The sequence below is a fragment of the Trachypithecus francoisi genome, unplaced genomic scaffold, assembly GCF_009764315.1.
Source record: "Trachypithecus francoisi isolate TF-2019V2 unplaced genomic scaffold, Tfra_2.0 Lachesis_group14, whole genome shotgun sequence".
Classification (NCBI taxonomy): domain Eukaryota; kingdom Metazoa; phylum Chordata; class Mammalia; order Primates; family Cercopithecidae; genus Trachypithecus; species Trachypithecus francoisi.
Genome location: NW_022681459.1, coordinates 24,241,872 through 24,261,355, shown reverse-complemented (window position 1 = coordinate 24,261,355; position 19,484 = coordinate 24,241,872). Strand labels below are relative to the sequence as shown.

Below are 19,484 nucleotides of genomic sequence, written 5' to 3'. Positions count from 1 at the left end.
GGTGCAATCTCAGCTCACTGAAACCTCTGCCTCCTGGGTTCAAGCGATTCTCCTGCCTCAGCCTCCCGAGTAGCTGGGATTATAGGCATGTAACACCATGCCCAGCTAATTTTTGTATTTTTAGTAGAGACGGGGTTTCACCATGTTGGCCAGGATGGTCTCAAACTCCTGACCTCAAGTGATCCATCCGCCTCAGCCTCTCAAAGTGCTGGGATTACAGGCATGAGCCACTGTACCTGGCCTTACTCTTTGGAAACTGAAACACCAGATTCCCTTTTCTTTCAGGCTTAAAGTTCCCAAGAGCCCTGTTCTGACTGTGGGTGAATTATTGGTTGGTGCAAAAGTAATTAGGGGTTTTGCCATTACTTCTAAAAACCACATTTACTTTTGCACCAACCTAGTAGTAACCAGCCCCTTGACTATCAGACTTAAGGCCTGTTCTCCAATTGCATCTGTAATAAAGGCAATATCTGATCACCAGTTGCCTGTCTTTTCCATCCATCTTTTAACCGATTCTGCACTTGGAAGGGAAAGGAGATGCTATTTATTGACTCTCTCAAACCATACCATAAAAAGTATGCAAGAATTTTGCAAGCCATATAAGGGATATTGCTTTTTTCCTCAATTATAATTATTTTCAGGACCTGACCAGATCAATAAAGAAATAACAACTATTCCCCAAGTTTCCAGATCTTCCAACTAAGGAACAAAAGCAAGATTCAGGTATAAAGGTCAGTCACTGACAAACATGCAGTGAATAATAACCATGGACTGAATAAACATATATTTTAAATAAAAAGTTAGTGTCTATAATTAAAATGATATGTTCTTTCATTCAACTGAGTAAAATAAATTTATCAGAAATGTGTCCTACAGATATATTTGAACCTGAGTGTAAAACATAAGTAAAAAGATAATCATTGCATAGGTATATATAATCTTTAAAAGGGAAATAATCTACATACTAATAAATCTATAATTTAACACTGTAAATAAAATAATCTACATACTAATATAAACTAAGCATACATATAAACTATATACTGATATAATATGAACTAATGGATTACATGGGAAGTCCATTCAGGAAAACACTGTGCAGACATGAAGAACAAGGTAGGTCTCTATATACAGATCCACAACAAGCTCCAAGACTTAAATATAAAAAAAAACCACAACGTACAACAGCGTATGTAGTATGTTCCTACCCATTTAAAGAAAAAGACATATACATTACATTAAACCAAATAAAACTGCCTATATTCTGACTTACAAAAATGGCCACTTCATTTGGTTCAACATAAGCACTTGTAAAGGCATAAAATATTATGGGAATACACAAAGATATGAAGAGATGAATCAGAGGATGGGTCAGAGTGGGCAAGTGTACCTTTTCCTACTCTGTTGCTTACCATGTGCATTTGTTATTGTTTTTTTTTAAAGGGGGTACACCCCAAATAAGACTGAAAAAAGTAAATGTTTTCTTCAAAAGCAAATTCAGTGGCTTCTAAGTAAAAATAAAGAAAACACACCAGAGGGCAGAGTGAGGAATAATTCACCAAACCCACACACACACACAAGAATTTGTGAAATTCTCACAGAAACATACAGTGCTTTATATCTCTAGTCTTAGAGAAATTTAGGGGGAAAAGAAGCAACAAGAGAGGAGTCAGTTAATATCTATCTGTCTGCTACCAATCACAGTTGAGATCTGATGGAAGGCAGTATCATGTGATGGGTACTTAAATGAATACCAACAGTTGAAGTAAACACCAAGTTTAAAAATACATGATTTTCCAAAGCAACACAAAAACCATTTAAGCTAAGCATTCCCTTTCTCCAATTAACATTTTCCCTTACACAGTTCATCACATCCCACCAAAGAATCTGAATTTTCCATGAGTCCCTCAAGAATGAATTGAATAGTAAGTGGGCAAAGCCTAATCACATATATTACATAAGCTGTTGGAACTGCAGAAGGTACAGACATGCCTAATTCCTTTCTCTAGATTCTTGTCTAAACTGAAAAGTTCTGATTACTTCAATTACAATGATCGCTCTCAAATGCACTATAGTTACCAACTCGTATTTGAAAAGTACACTTTGAGAAGGAGCAGAATAAAATGGACATCTCATCTTCTAAGCCAGGTGTCGGGATAAACACAATCCTCAATGTGAAGATTTGAAGGGGAGAGGCTGCGGCAGGAGTGGGGGCGCAGGAGGCAGCACAGTTCCCCAACCCCTGCCTCACGCCAACCCCATCTCCTGTGTTTTCCAAGCGCAACATTCGCAGGACCAGAAGGGTTTTGAAAGGCGCTTGGCCTAACTTACATTCACCCAAAAGTGGTTGGATTTACAAACGGCATGACTATTTTGGCATTAAAATCATCACTGCCACTGCCACCATGTTTGAATGAAGCATCTGTTTCCCCATATGTACCTCACCTCAGGGTTCCCCACACACACTTCACACTTCTGCAACTGGCCTTACAATACTTATATTTCTCTTTTCAAGGTCACTGTTCACTATTTTATCCTTGATGTTTAGTGGTCACTGTTCTTGTTTTCTGTTCCTTTTCTCATGTGCATTTTTAATCATATTTTGTTTCACTTTTTATCAAATATTTCAAGTATACATAGAAGTACAGAGAACATCATTAACAAAACGAACACCCATGTACCAATGGCATACCACCTTAGCAAGAAATTAACATTTTGCCATATTTACTTCAGCTCTTTTTGTAGTAGTTTGTTACAGTTGACATCCACTGTGTACCATCCCTCCCAACTCCAATCCCTTTTCCCTCCTTCTCTCCCCAGCCACTCCCTGGGTGTTTAACACACCCATGCATTTTTAAACATTGTTAATACACAGTCTGTAATATATGCTTATTGTTTTGCATGTTTTTAAACATTAATAAATGGCATCACAGTGTACAAATCATTCTGCAACTTGCTTTTTCACTCAGCATTGCGTTCATTTTAACTGCCATATAGAATTCCATTGTATGAATATACCATATTTATCCATTCCCCTATTGATGGCCATTTAGGTCGTTTCCATTTCTTTACTCTTACAAACAATGCTATCATGAAGGCGTATACATATCTTCTTGGGTACACATCTGAGAGTTCAGAGGATATGAGCCTAGAAGTGGATTGCGGAGTATGCACATCTTCACCTTGTCAAATTGCTCTCCAAAGTGATTGTACCAATTTACACTTTCTCCAGCTGAATATGAGAGTCTCCTTTGTTCCACATCCTCTCAAACACTTGGTATTATGAGATTTTTAAACTTTTGTCCATTTGATGGGTATAAACAAGAAACATAGTTTTTAATCTACATGTCCTGGAAGGATAATCATTTCCTCATAAACGTGTACTGACTATTTAGACCATTTATTTTTTAATTTTTCCAACTTTCACATTCCCTTTTATTCTATCACCACTTTCCCATAGTGATTAATAGTAGAGACTCTATATCCAGGCTGCCTGCGTTCAAATTCTGGCTCCATCACATCCACCTAGTGTCCTCAGACACTTTGCTTGGCCTCCCTATACCTCAGTTTCATCATCTGTAAAGAGGCAGTAGCACTTACCTCACACAGTTGTGAGGGTTTTATGAGTTAATACACATTAAGTGCTCAGAACAGTGATAACCATGTTGTAAGATACAGTATTATTATTTTTACCCTTTGAGAGATTAATCTTACCAAAGTTCTCTTTTTTAAATTGAATCTCTTTTTCATTTGAAGTTTCAACTTATATTTTCTAATCTTTTAGGATTAAGTATTTCAGAAGTTTTAGCATTCAAGACTTTAACCCTTTTATTCCTTTTCTAGTATTAAATTGTCCCATTTCTGTCCTCTTTGGACATCTCAATTCTTGCTTCAATGACAGGAGATAAGCAGTCTGGCCTTGCAGAACAGCTAAGGAGTGCATCCTCACCAAACTGGGGAAGGGTGGGTGCTTTACCCCCAGCTGTCCCTGCAGCTGCTCAGCCAGATTCCCACAGCAGATCCAGCACCCCTCTGCTTGAGAGCTTCAAAACATCTCAACCTCAGTAACTCAGATAAAAGTCTTTCTCAGGCATGGGTCCTCCTGTGTCAATGGCACATCCGAATTACTGGCAACGTGTTCTTTCCTTAAGTCACACCATCTAGTCACCTGATATATATATACTATACTATGGACTTACATATATACTATGAGTTACATATACTATGGACTCTGAAAACATCCCTACATTATTGAGCAAATCATATAGACAATATGTGAGGAGGTAGGAAACACCAGCAAAACCAGTGTGGTAAAACACTTCATGCATAAAACAGGCATCCAATACATATTGGTGATTGCCTAGTAAGAAACAAAGGGTTCTCAATGCTGCTCACCTGGCTCTAGTGAAATGTAGATGGTATTAAACCACAAGCTAGACCATCAGCAAGGAGGTACAAGGATAGATCCACAAGCTGCTCTTGGCCTTTACCTCACCAAGCTACCTAGCTTCTGTACTTCTACTTTGATTCACCTCCTGTTGCAGCAAGATATTAGAAGGATCTTCCTTGTGTGTCTAGCATTCAACACTCATGAAAGAGAGCAGAAACACCCTGGTTTGCCTCTCAGCTCTCAGAGGTGGAAAGTGGATACCTTCTGCCAAGCAATATTTCAGATAGGCACCTCAATTTTCACAAGAGGCTAGCCAAGTTACCAACCTATTCATCTGATCTTGAAAGCATACAAATTCACCTTTAAACAGCACAAAATAAATGCAATTCTGGACCTAGCCAGAAGCAATAACCTAAAGACACTTGCAGCTCATTTCTTGTCAGAACCCGTTGAGGACAGTGGTATTGATGGAAGACTGTGTCAAGCCCATCCATTCCTCTAGTCTAGATAGCCTCGGTTTATCCACGGCTTAAGCCATCTAAAAGCTGCATAACGTTAATACAGCGGTATTCTCCAAGGTGGTTGGATTACTGGTGATTTTTATTTTCTTCTTTTTAAACTCTTGTATTTTCCAAATTTTCTACCATGAGAATGTGTTCTGTTTACAATAAAAGAAAAACACAATAAATGTTATTTTTAAAGCTACATGCTTAGAATATACTACCTTCCCCACTCCCACCCTCCCATACAAGTGCTTTCACTGAAAAACAACTGACAGCAGATTCTCAGCTTTCATGAGAAAACTTCACAAAAAACGTATTTGTGAAACTCAAAACTGTGCTTTCAGGGAGTTTTTTGCTATGCATAAGAATACTGCTGAGATTATTCTCTACTCCATCACTCAATTAATATTACAGCCCACCTTCCTTCAAAACTAAACACTAGGAAAACTGTTTCACCTGACAAATTGGTGTCCTGTTTCTTTATGGACAATGAGAATTAAGTAACTTGTCAAGTTTTCCCATTTCATTTTGGACAGCTGAAGGTCAGAGGCAAATATGAATTCTAACTAATACCTATGCAGGACCTTATGCCTGTGAAGCTCGGTTCTGAGAATCCCAGATTCCAACTTCGTTTTCTGGTTTGTTTTCTTTTGAATATTCTTCTACTGTGTGGATGTATTCTTGACTCCACCCTACACCCTTCTTACAGTAAAGCAGGACAAAATTAAATATAATAGTCTATCTGCTCAATATTAATGCTTATAATTTATGTTCTAAAAATTTTATACTGGGGGAACAATAAAATCATAGTGCAGTATTTTTCTCAGTCTTTTTTAGCTAATAAATAAAAACTCAGCTTAAATTCAATATAAGGAACTAGGAATGAATTATGATTCCACTCCTATACTATTAAATTTATTTGCTTTCTTTCACTTACGAAGGATATTTACTTAATTTTTTATACCAGGATAAACAGAGAAAAAATGAAAATGCTTCTTTTATACTATATGGATTAATTAACAGAGCATAAAGAGGTAATATAGATGTCATAAACACAGACTTTGACATTATCAGATAAAATCTGTGTTCAAATCTTGGTATCACTAGTAGTACACGTTGGTCACGTAAAATGTGAACTATAACATTACCTACCTATTACAGGTGCTGTGAGAACTAAATAACATACGCAAAGCACTTAAAATAATGCTTAACATATGTCTGCACTCAATCAGAATAGCTGCTGCTGTCACTGTTGTTATATATAAAGCCTAAGTGTATTATTTTAACCACTTAAGTATTTCTGCCAAAGAACTAGTCAAGGATTTTCTTGTATACCTGCAAAACAGAAAAGTTTCCCAAAAATGGGTATTTAGCACAATAAGTCAGTGGTTGAGATATTTTAACCAACTTACCTAAACTGTCCAGTACGAAGAAAACAAAGAGCTCGGTTACCATAAAGAAGGTGGTTTTCAGGTCTTAAAAAGACACAATGTTTAGTCAGTAAAGCACATTACGTATGAAACAAATAAAAATCACGCAGAAAACATAAGGCACAAGAAAACTTTTTTTCAACTTTACATCTGTGTGGCAGAGCAAAAAGAATATAGGACCTGGAGTCTTAACTGGCTAAGTCCCAGTTCCTTCACTTCCTACATAAATAACTTTGTTTGAACCAACCTAAACTTCCCTATATTCAAAATGAAGATAACTCTAGTTGCTCTAACTCATAGGGCTGTTGTGAGGATCAAATGAGACATATTAAAGAGCTAGCAAACTACAGAGTAACTCTAGAGGATAGCATTACTTATACAGTAAGTCAGGACTACGACTACGTCGTTTTGACAAACAACTGAGAAAGGAAGCCTACAGTAATTGCAAATTAAAATAGCTTCATTTGAACTTTTGTTTTTTAGTTTTATTTGACTATGTGTGGTAAAACGTATCTCCCTTTCCTCCACTTCTTCCTCAAAAGAATAGGGCAGCAGCCTTTCAGAGGTGACACACTAACTGGATTCCCTCATTCCCTGTGGAGATGCGCAAGGGAGGAAAAAGAGCAGTGGCTACAGAGCACCCTTCAAAGGCTGCTACAATGTTACGTGGCCCAACTGAGACAACAGGGGCACAGTTATGAGGCACATCTGGAGGAAAGCTACAAAATTCTAGCAGCTGAGCAAAGAGAAGACAAGGTAGAGAGCATGCATGTATTCTCTCAATTATCCTGTAAAAGTTCCCTCTTAGAAAGCAAAAAACCCTGAATGGGTGGCATCTTCAGTATTAAGAACTAATCCTTTAATCCTTTTTGACCAGTTAATAATTTGGGAGGACTTGGTTGATAGCAAAATGAGAACAAGGCAAAAGAGATAACTGTACTGGAAAGTTTTAAAGAAAATGGAAGAGGACAGAACCAAATTCACAATTTTGCCTGACTTGCTTGAGTTATGCTACTACGTTAGCTTCATATACCCAGGCCATCTTCAGTGCTTCGAATGCCCAAGGATGAGAAAATCTATTCTGCGTAACAAGTTGGAAGATACTTTCCAATTCCCCATCTTGTTTTTATTTCTTCTGACTACCATTCTAACTTGATCTGACACAGAAACAGGATTTCTTTGGTTCTATTTGCTCTTACCTATATTCAATGGCTCTGGTGTAATAGATAATAGCTATATCAAATCTTTCTTTGGAAAACTCTTCATTTCCTTTCATTTTCATTAGTTCTCCTTGCTGAGAAACCAAGGTGAAAGAAGACCCATCAATTAGCTCCAAAGATAATCAAGAACCCAATACCTAGGAAAAATGGATCTGGGTTTCTATCTTGGATATCAGAAATAACTAGGGGATTATTTATGTAGAAAATGAGATTACAATACCCAATATTTTGTTACATATATATATATATATATAGACACACACTACACACACACACACACACACACACATATATACTTTTAGAGACAGGGTCTCACTCTGTCACCCAGGCTGGAGGGCAGTGGTGCAATCACAGCTCACAACAGCCTCGATCTCCCAGGCCGAAGGGATCCTCCCATCTCAGTCTCCCAAGTAGCTAGGACTACAAGTGCACCCCACCATGCCAAGCTAATTTTTAAAAATTTTTTGTAGAGACCAGGTCTTGCTATGTTGCCCAAGCTGGTCTTGAACTTCTGACCTCAAGCAATCCTCCCACCTCGACCTTCCAAAGTGCTGGGACTACAGGCGTGAGCCATCATGCGCAGTCTCAGTATATATATTTAAATAAACCTATCTTGAATGACTCAACACTAACTTGGTTAGAGAATATTAAAAGTAAACAAAACCATCACATTATGAATAATTACTAAAATTTTTGTGCTGTATTTGGTAGACCCACTTTTAAATATAGCTTCCCTCAAATATGTCATTCAATTTTATGAACTGTATATTGTCAGCAGTTTTATTAACTTCCTCTGAGTGTTAAAAGTTCTAACGGGCAAATCTTAAAATATATTTATTATATTCATTCTCACCTCTATACAATCCATACAACTTTGAGTTTTAAGTTCTTCAAGTGAATTGCAGTCTTCCATTACAATTTTAGTTATGTGGTACTTGTCTAAATTTTATTTTTAGGAGAGAGCAAGAGAGAATATTTGTTAAAAAAAAATTGGTATTGATAATACTTTAAATCTTAAGTTAGGTGAGTCCACAAAGGTCCTATATTATTATTCTTTCTAAATAGCACGTTTCTTGTAACCTTTTATGTGTATTAGATAACATAGTAAAAAATAAACTGATAAAATGTTGCAGAAAACATCAGTTATTGCTTGCTATGAATCTAATCTCACTTTTTACTTCTAGCAATAAAAAACCTTTATTTATTATTATATTAGTTGCAATTGTATTTCTAATAAATGCACTGTCATAAAATATTCTAAATAGGCCACATAATCACTTACTTCAATAAACACTGTCAAGCATGTATGGTGTACTATGCACGATATTCAATAAAAATGTATGAAAACAAAAACCTGGAAAACTACTTTCTACAATATATTTAATATAAAGATGGAGTATCTCTTATTCAAAATGCTTAGGATCAGAAGTGTTTTGGATTTGGGATAATTTTGGATTTTGGAATATTTGCATTATACTGGGTGAGTATCCCAAATCCAAAAATTCAAAATGCTCCAATGAGCATTTCCTTCGAGTGTCATAGCGAAGCTCAAAAAGTTTCAAATTTTGGAGCATTTCAGATTTTGGATTTTTGATGCTCAACCTATTTTAAATAAATACTTTCAAATGTTTTTATTCAGTATTTTGACTCTCATGAGTAAAATGTTACAATGAGAAGTTGGAACACTATTATTACAACAATTTAATAAACTAAGATGCAGTAAGTAACCAAAGTTTATCAGGCCTCATTTTCTACATTGTAAGCTATTACATAAAAAGGATGTTTTAAAGTGGCAAAAAAAAAATGTACTGCAACAAAACTATAGTTAAGCCTCTAGCCAAACATATTCATTTCTAAAGTGAAAAGAGTACCTAAAATTTAAGATTCAATAAAGGACCTAGGAAAGTCACCAAATAAATAAATTCTAAGGAACAGAGTAAGATTACATGGAGGAAAACCTGGGCTTTGAGATCAGAGAGATCTGACTTATCTAGTCCTACCTACTACTTACTAGACTGCAGAAACAACACTTAACCTCTCAAAGTCAGTGTGCTCACTGCTAAAATAAACATAATAACAGCCACCTTGCAGAGTTATTATAAAGAAAATAGAATGTAAAAAATCAGCTATCAGCCTAAAGAGGTGTACCCAATAAAAGATACTGCTTCTCCATTTCCACCATAATATCTAGCTTATAATTAAGGGCCTCCAAAACAATGAAGAGAACAACCTCTATCAGTGTAATACACCCCAGTGTCTAATAAATCTATGAGAAAGATGTGGCATTTAATTCCTTTCTAGCACTTAAGTCAATAGTGCAAAATTTGCCTTTATCTCAGCAGAGATGGTAAATTATTGGTCATCATCTACTGAAAACCCAAATCTTTCCTGTTTCAAGATTCCTATAACTACACTATAAAAACACTGCTAACATTCAAATGCTTTAAAGAAAAATATTTCACACAGTAAAAGAAGTATGTAAGGCAGTTACCTCATACATAAAACAATAACAGACTCATGAAGAAAATAAAAATCATAAGCTTAGCTTCGGTTACTTTTTCTTACGAAGGAGACTACCCAGTTGTGGTCTCTCTCCATTTTTTTTTTTTTTTTGAGACGGAGTCTCGCTCTGCCGCCCAGGTTGGAGTGCAGTGGCGCCATCTCGGCTCACTGCAAGCTCCGCCTCCCGGGTTCACACCATTCTCCTGCTTCAGCCTCCCGAGTAGCTGGGACTACAGGTGCCTGCCACCATGCCCGGCTAATTCTTTTGTATTTTTAGTAGAGATGGGATTTCACCGTGTTAGCCAAGATGGTCTCGATCTCCTGACCTCGTGATCTGCCCACCTCAGCCTCCCAAAGTGCTGGGATTACAGGCATGAGCCACCATGCCCGGCCCAGTTGTGGTCTCTTTGAGTATTACATATAATAACTTACGATATCCATTCAGCAAAAATTTTTAAAATACAATGTCACAAAAATCATTAAGACAAAAAATACAGAATAAAATTAACTACTGGTTTGAAATTCTCTTTTTCAGGCATACATAAAAAACATTTTTTAAAAATTCTAAGAAGACATCGCTTCTCGGCCTTCTGGCTAAGATCAAGTGTAGTATCTATTCTTATCAGTTTAAACTTCTAAGATAAATCAGAAATCACATAACTATACATCTCATTTTCCCAAATAACTTTAAAAACCGAGTCAAGTAACAATTTAAAGCATTTATACTTACATTCAGTAAAGAAAATACTTAACATAGGCCAACAATTGTCAATTGATCCTAATTTAGTTAGAATTGTTACATCGCCTGCATATTTTATCCAATTCAGAGCTTCTTCCATTGCCAAGATTTTCTGTTTCAAAAGAGAAATGAAGAATGGGGACTTGGTTATTAATTCTAAATTTGCATGTGGTATTATAAATTCATCTTATGCAAGTATGTCAGATCTTTAATACAAAACTGGTACAACCAATTATTTTTTGCTACTCCGGCACATAACCTAGAGTAGACAGACTCTGACATGTAAATTAACAGACACCATGGACTCACATATGTTACCTCTTCAGGAGACCTCAGACCACTCTCAGAGCTCAAGATGCTTCTGCAATTATTACAGACCTGGAATTTGAGGTCTACAACCTGGCCAGACTGCCTGGGGTAGCAGGCGAGTGCAATATAACAAGGTGGATGAGGGTTCTCAGATCTCATCTACACAAAGACCTCCATCCTTATCCCAAGGTTAAATTTATAGATTAAAGTTCTCCAGAGGAACTACATTATTTTATGTGGTCTGTGACAAATAGAAGAATAAGGAGATAAAGAACAAGGGGAAGATGTGTCTGGGCAAATGGGCACTCAGTACAGTGATCTCCATGAAGGATCAAGAATTCACAGAAACGTTATTTGTACTTCTAGTGTCTAAAGTAACTTCAAAAATTAAAGTTAACAATGGGCTTAAGGTAAACATAGATGTTTATGGCATCAGTATAATTCAAAATTGGTTTAACATTGAATCTGGAGATTACCTAGTAATTACATATCAAAAAATACTCATACCAGAGGCCTAATAATTTCATTTGGGGAAACATAAGCCAGGTAAATAATCTAAGAAAAAGAATCAACTTGTAAAATAAGCTCAAAATTACACTATGTACATGGGTTAAAAAAAGATCCAAACCCCCAAAATGAGGAGTCTGCTTAAAGAAAATATAGAAGTCAATACTACCAAACCCCACATATAGAACATTGAGCGTATGGACTCAATACAAGAGGAAATGAGCAGTGAGGTAACTGCCACTCATCCACAGTGGCTGTGTCAGGTTCTGTGTTTAACACTTACATTTTCTATTTTACAACCAATTCTCAATAAGCCTCCAATGAGGAATGAATCATTCTGAAAAATAAAAAAAGGACATATTTTTTCCTTATTCAGTCAATTCTACTTGAATTTTCTAATGGAAAAATGGCCTACATTTTAGGAACACTACTATACGTACACAATAATACACTTCCAACAAGCATTTACATGACCAAGTTACCCCTTAAGACCCTAAGACAAGAAATTCCAAAATAGTCTCCCATTGGGTTCTAGTAGTAAAATAACTTAGTGTAATCTTTAGACATGTGAGTTTTTTTTTTTTTTTTTTTTCAGACAGGGTCTCACTCTATCACCCAGGCTGGAGTGCAGTGGCACAATCTTAGCTCACCACAACCTCCGCCTCCCAGGATCAAGCGATTCTCCTGCCTCAGTCTCCCAAGTAGCTGGGATTACAGGCACGTGCCATTATTTCTGTATTTTTAGTAGAGGCGAGGTTTCAACATGTTGGCCAGGCTGGTCTCAAACTCCTGACCTCAAATGATCCACCTGCCTCAGCCTCCCAAAGTGCTGGGATTACAGACATGAGCCACCATGACCAGCCAACATGAATTTTCAAAGTTCATTGCACTAGGCCAGGCGCGGTGGCTTACACTAGGCCAGGCATGGTGGCTAACATTTGTATGTTACTGCAAATAACTACTGCAGAATATAAACATCAGAATGTCCTTTCTAAATTTAATAGTACCAAGAACAACACTTGACTCCACAACCAACTGAAATTTAAAAAGCTTATCCAACAGCTTTCAAAAAAAATTTTAAAACCACAAAAACTCTCAACTTATCTCAATAGTGTAAGGAAGGACACCTCCTCAAATCTGCCCTGATAAAGTCTACCTACCCAAAGACAAAATATTTGTTGATGGTGATGTGTTTTTATATCAACAGATAGAGCACATCACTTTCAGAACCTGTGGCAAAGGTTTCTATGAATCCATGCCCCACTTTCTGCGACAAGTTCCAATTTCTATCCTTTAATGACAAGATGCAGTCCTGGTCCCCAGCATAGAACCATGACAGCAGTCATCTCCCTGATCTCTCAAATACTGAGCACGCACTGATGGATAGCAGATTCATCTCACGTTAACCAAAACTAAAACCATTACCTGTTAATTGCTATAAATTAGTCATATGAGCCTAACACTATATAAATGTTTATATTATTTAAACCAAGGGCTTAGGGGGAACCTACATTCTACCACTTACAGCAACTTTCTTTGCCAAATCCACAATATCTTCCATCAACTCAAGATGTTGTAATTTCTTCAAACTTATCTCAGAAGCACGTGAATTGCTTAAAGACAAATTTATTTTTTAAAAGATTAGATTATCATATATACAAATTCATTGAACTTTATGCTTAGCTATGTATCTCAAACCATTAAAAAAATAAGTTCTCTTTTTCTTCACTCTAGGTAACAATAACTAAGCTATTTATTCAGTGAACAAAATACTCTCTTCTGTACTATAACACTGATATTTATAAACAAACATGTTAATTCTTCCCGACTCAGCTTCTAGTCTACCATCTAGTACTATTCTATTCAGAATTTCACTGATTATGTTACAATTATTTATTCATATCCAAATCTCAAGCTTTGTTTTTTCCACCCTATTAGACAAAAGTTGAGCAGCACACAAGAATAAGACATAAGCCTTCCAGTGAACTTGCATTCCTTGGTATTGGGTAACATGCTTATCACTGTCCATACAAAATGAGTAACATATAGTAACTTACTTGGCGTCCACACAGGGATGCAATCGTGATATTACAGAACTGTTTTGATGTTGAAACAGAAGTGGCCAGAAGATGTTTATTTTAATGGCATCACAATAATCTTGCAGGACAGAAATTGGTTTACTACACCATATACTGCAGATGTCAAATTCTTAATTTAAAAAAAAGTTTAAAATTAATGTTTGTGCCTCATTTTTTAATAAATCAACACTGTTAATAGTAAAAAGGCAAAAATGGATATGGAGAGGGAAGAAATGAATGAAGTATTTTAGCCTGTTAAATGTTAAGAATATTTAAGTGCTGGCTAAAACTCTATTTTAACAAAGAAAAGTTCTGATTTCTAGTGAAAAACTAGTAGGAATACATTTTTAAAAGGCATATAAATCTGTTGTATTGTTATGACAGCATGGATGGACCTCCCTTTATAGTATTTCCATATATTAACATTAAAAATACCAGTGTACTCACCTAAATTCCTCTCACTTTGGATATAATCTTTATATTGCATACCCTAAAAAGAAGAAAATTATTTTGATTTGTGTCTAATAAAATGGAAAAGTACAGTTCTTGATTTTTGATCTAAGGATTACCAGAACTAACCAAAGAACTTTCAGTGGACATTTATTTATATGCTTCAAACACATCTTCAGCCAATGAGTCTTAATTTGAGACCCTTTTTACAGTATTTCCTGAGTTTGCTTCTATGGCTCTCCCCAAGAGCTTTTCTAATTCCCTGTCAGAAAACCACCTTTTGCCACCACTTGTCTTCTGGCATTCCACAATCTTATTTTTGAGCCAGTGCTTACTTTCCCTTCTCAAATCAACTTTTCAACAGCATGTGTACCTCCCTGTCAAAATGCACGTAACACAAAAACATCTTTACTCAGAGAGCCCTAAACCAGAAAACCTTCAGTACACAATGTCAAAAATGAAAAATTAGCAAACCTACTTACCACCCCATCACAGTAAAGCTGAGTCACACGAACATAATCATTGCTCATAAATTCAGCAGCAAAGACACAATCGTCCATGTAAGGGCAATCTTCTAACAAGGCATAATCTGTCACAGTGAAATCTCCCTCAGCAAAATTGTCCATGATGCACAAGTCTAAGGAGACAACACAAACTCAAGTCAGTAATTAAATCATTTGAGATGATAGAAGAAAGTTTTCCTGGCTTCTATGGTATATTAGAAAAATACTTGGAACCTATGTCCCAAGGAAATAACTTCTATCAGAACACTGAGCTCCGAAAGACTCTTGTCCCCATTCTGCTGACTTTTCCCCTGACACTCTCCAAATAATTTAATCTATTTCTTCCTTTCCTTAGGTTCACATATTCACCATCTCTACTCTAAGTTAATCTGTTTACATGTCTCCTTTAAATGGAGGATCACTAAGGGCATCTTATTTATCTTTGTATGTGCCTAGCACATGGTAAGCTCTCAAAGTAAGTGTTTGCTGAATGAAGAAAAGACATCTTCCCGTTGCTGCACTTGTACCCTACCTACTTTTACTGCATTCTGTGAAATGCGCCATTTCATCATACACAAACTGTTATATTCTCAACCTCCTGGCCTGACCTAAATCCTGACTCCGCTGAGAACTTTCCTATCAACTGCTCATATTTTCCTACTCATCTCTCAGTGTGTTTCTATCTTGGGCAAAGGAGTAGGGCTAGAGTGGTGCAGGGGAAGTCTGCCAATCTCCTAACTCCTCAAGGCAGCATCCAGACCTTCCATCCTCCTATGGACTGCTGCTTCTAACGCTCTCACAACTACTGCAATACACAATCAGCACTGCTAAATTGCATAAAGGAAAAAACCCTCACATTATCAAAAGCCATGTTTTAAAAATACTTATTTCAATGGGGGACCAAGGGGGTTAGTGCTAAAGTTTCAGACTAAGGGTTTTTTTTCCTGAAGAAACTTTAATAATAAGGATTTTTATAGTTATCAGAGAATAGCTACATAGGCTAAACATCACTGAAAAATGCACCATTTTATTACTTCTAGCTCTTGCCCATATAATGGCTTTCTTTTCCTATCATCACCAGCACATCATTAACACTATTCCTTGTACCTCTCACTTCACCATTATTATCCTACTATTGTTAGGATAAACCAAGTTTCTTCTTTCCAAAGCAAGACCACCACCAGTCCTTGAAATACAAATCTATTTATTTAATCAATCCATCTCATGATGTCCAAATTGCTGTATGAAAACTTCACAATCTCACAAGTGAAGAATAATAACAATCTTCCTAGCAAATTATTTGTACTATGTGTCACATACTGTACCAAATGTTTTACATGCATTATTTCACTAATCCTCAAGCAGTTCTTCTTAGCAGGCACAATTATCGTCATCTCCACTGTAAAGATGGGAAAATGCTCACTTAAATCAAGTAATTTGCTCATGTCACCAAGCTAGGAAGGATTCAAATCCAGTCTTTAGTTGCCATAGCTTCTGTTCTCAAACACTCTCTTTTACTACATCTACTTTTCCTGTCATTGTCACCTATTTATCTCTTGGTTACTGTCACGTTTCAAGATCACTGGCAACTAGTTCACAGTGTTTTTCTCTTTCCTCCAAATTCTGTCATCATCCCAGCCACATCGAGGTCCATGCACACAATACTCTAGCCTTGTAGTTTAACAGCCTCCTCAACTAACATGAACTTCACTGCCTACCTCACTAGGCTCTCCCACCCCAGGGTGACACCTCAGAACACTACCTGGGTCAAAACCAGTTGTAAAACTTTTTATTAACTCCTCTCTGATCATAGCCAAGAGTCATTATGGCTCATGTCTTCCTGATTTCCTACCAGAGCCATTCTTCAACTTCATCAAGAACTCTTCGTTTTTCACCCATCTGAATCCTCCTTCTCATTCACTTTCGGTCTCCTACGAATTGGTTTCCACTTTGACCGTTCAAGGGAAACTGCTTTCATGAAGATCACTAATGACCTTTCACAAAAGACTGCTTATCTATAATGTCTAGAACCTGACCTATTTGGCATGAATATTTCCAGAGTTTAAAAAAATTTAACTCTAAGAGTGAACCATGACCAGAAAACATAAGATACTGGAGCACCCAAACTATAGCACATGATATGACGTATGTGCTAAACTCACTCGTCTTACAAATTGTTTTGGCATAAAATACAGAAAGAGCCAAGAACTGTCACAGCCCACACATCATGGCGTCAATTACAATACAATTAATGTGCTCATACCTGGCAGACTGATACTGGTCATTCAAGTCTGGCAAATCTCACTGATAACACACACACAGCACCAATTGTATTGTAATTACGACACTGGGGTAAATTTTATTTTCTATTTTTTGTTTGTTTGTTTGTTTGTTTGAGACGGAGTCTCACTCTGTCACCCAGGCTGGAGTGCACTGGCACGATCTCGGCTCACTGCAACCTCCACTTCCCAGGTTCAAGCGATTTTCCTGCCTCAGTCTCCCAAGTAGCTGGGATTACAGGCGCCCACCACCACGCCCGGCTAATTTTTGTATTTTTAGTAGAGACGGGATTTCACCATATTGGCCAGGCTGGTCTTGAACTCCTGACCTTGTGATCCACCCGCCTCGGCCTCCCAAAGTGCTGGGATTACAGGCGTTGAGCCACCGCACCCGGCCTTGTATTTTAACTAGAGAGGCAATGTGACAAAGTGGTTAAGAACATGGACTCTGTAGCCAAGACTCTCGGCTTGAATCCTGGCTCTCGTTTCCTTGGGTGTGTGATCTTGGGCAAGTTACTTAACCTCTCTGTGCTTCTTCTGTGTTTCCTCGCATATCAAATGGGGATAACGATATTACCTACCTGATCAACCAGTTAATACATGTCAAGTGCTTAGAAGAGTACCAGGTATATGGGAAATGCTCTAAATACCAGCTATCATTAACATTAACGTTAGATGAGTATTTTTAAAATCCACGGTTTGGATGCTTCCAGCTAAATAGTCTACCTTAATTGCTAAATCCAAAGAGCACTTTTCAGCTTACAACTTACTTGACACTGTGGACCACTTCCTCCTCAGAACTCTTCATTTGGAGTCCAAAGACCATCTTCTCCTGGTTTTCCTCCTATTCGTCTGGCTGCTCTTCCTCAGTTTCCTTCATGGGCTCTTCTTCTCCATTCCCCGCCACCCAATGTCAACTCTCTTTTCTTCTCACTCTTACTCTCTCCTTGGGTGAATTTATCCACCACACCCATGACTTAACACAGCACTTTCTGAACTTGCATCATTTGCATAGCTTCACCATGATTTTTGCCATTTCCATGTATCACATATATTTTTAGTTAATATTTCCCTTTTATTGAGCTTGCTTGGCCTAAGTGATGATGTCCATGATTATCAAAGGTTAGATGTGCAAGTTACGTTTCTCATACACATTAAATTCCTATCTATTAAAATTTTTTCAAGTGTTTATCTATGTACCAGTTTAAATTATCTCATATGCACTACAATAAACAATGGCTTCCAAACTTCCAAATGCTGAAGACTCCCAAATCCTTCCAGGCGAGTTTGTATCTCTTGACTTCTAGACCCTACTAGAACTACAACAAGATCTTAACCAAGATGTCCCACAAGCCCCTCTGAATCAGTAAGTTCAAAAACAAACATCTTTTCCTCAAAAACAAACATATGAAACTAAGTTCTTTCCTCTTTCTGTATGCTGTTTATCAGTTAATTGTTCTACATGCCATTTTACTACCCAAACCTAAACCCTGGGAGTCAACCTAGTCTCCTCAGTCTCCTTCAACATTTCTGTCCAACTGACCGCAAACTGTTGTCATTTCTGCTTCCCTAAGAAATCTAAAATTAGCACACATATACTTCTTCATGCCCAGTGCCACTGCCTTCACTGTTTCTCCTCTGAAATAATTTAACAAGCAGTCTCCTAACTGGTCAGGCTTGCCTTCAATCTTGGCACCCTCTAAAACTCTGATCATGTCACTATACTGCTTAAAACCATGCAACAGCTTCCCTTCAGCTTGAAAATAAAGTCTAACTTCCCTAATATAAGCATAGAAGGCCTTTTGTGATCTTGCTTTTATCCCCAGTCACTCTACGACACACAACCTAGAAGCCAGTCATACCCCAGTCCTTCCCAAACAAAACTTATTCTGTAACCACCTAATGCTATCAGTTTTTTTTTTTTTTTTTTTTTTTTTTTGAGACGGAGTCTCGCTCTGCTGCCCAGGCTGGAGTGCAGTGGCCAGATCTCAGCTCACGGCAAGCTCCGCGTCCCGGGTTTACACCATTCTCCTGCCTCAGCCTCCCAAGTAGCTGGGACTACAGGCACCAGCCACCTCGCCCGGCTAGCCTTTTTTGTATTTTTTAGTAGAGACGGGGTTTCACCGTGTTAGCCAGGATGGTCTCGAACTCCTGACCTCGTGATCCGCCCGTCTCGGCCTCCCAAAGTGCTGGGATTACAGGCTTGAGCCACCGCGCCCGGCCGCTATCAGTTCTTAATACCCAATTCCAGGAAGCATTTCCTGATCTTCCCACTACCATCAAGTTGATTTTTGCACCTCTTCTCTATAAACAAGAGCACCCTATCCATGTCTGACAGCAGTTTTCACACTGTTTGACTATCACAGGTTTATCTCTGTAGGGTCACTATAGATCTAGAGGATATACTGTGCAATCCACTTGTCATCTGTACTGCTATTTACTTAATGGTTTTCTTTAGGATAACTCAAATCTTAACTTAGGTGTAAACTAGTTTCAATAGAAATGCTGATATCACCAAGAAAGCTTGTTTGGTACCATAAAATTTTTTCTAATACAAACAAAAATATACTACTA

The 19,484-nt window shown here is 37.4% G+C and overlaps 1 protein-coding gene and 1 pseudogene across 6 annotated transcripts in view; one reads left to right on the top strand and one right to left on the bottom strand.

Moving 5' to 3' along the window:
• The window catches only part of TTC3 (tetratricopeptide repeat domain 3), a 120,218-nt gene that overhangs the window by 91,376 nt on the left and 9,358 nt on the right, over positions 1-19,484 (bottom strand). For 2 of the 6 annotated variants that reach the window (XM_033232443.1, XM_033232444.1), the window contains exons 2-10: positions 14,611-14,765; positions 14,126-14,168; positions 13,658-13,808; positions 13,126-13,213; positions 11,884-11,937; positions 10,776-10,896; positions 8,397-8,482; positions 7,523-7,617; positions 6,306-6,368 (exon numbers count right to left, since the gene is read on the bottom strand). The exons of the other annotated variants lie outside the window; for them this stretch is intronic. In XM_033232443.1, the coding sequence (XP_033088334.1) occupies positions 6,306-6,368; positions 7,523-7,617; positions 8,397-8,482; positions 10,776-10,896; positions 11,884-11,937; positions 13,126-13,213; positions 13,658-13,808; positions 14,126-14,168; positions 14,611-14,754 (845 nt within the window). In that variant the 5' untranslated portion in view covers positions 14,755-14,765. The remainder of the gene's footprint in view (positions 1-6,305; positions 6,369-7,522; positions 7,618-8,396; positions 8,483-10,775; positions 10,897-11,883; positions 11,938-13,125; positions 13,214-13,657; positions 13,809-14,125; positions 14,169-14,610; positions 14,766-19,484) is intronic. 6 annotated transcript variants of the gene reach the window in all.
• Positions 10,620-10,735, top strand: LOC117096798 (annotated as a pseudogene).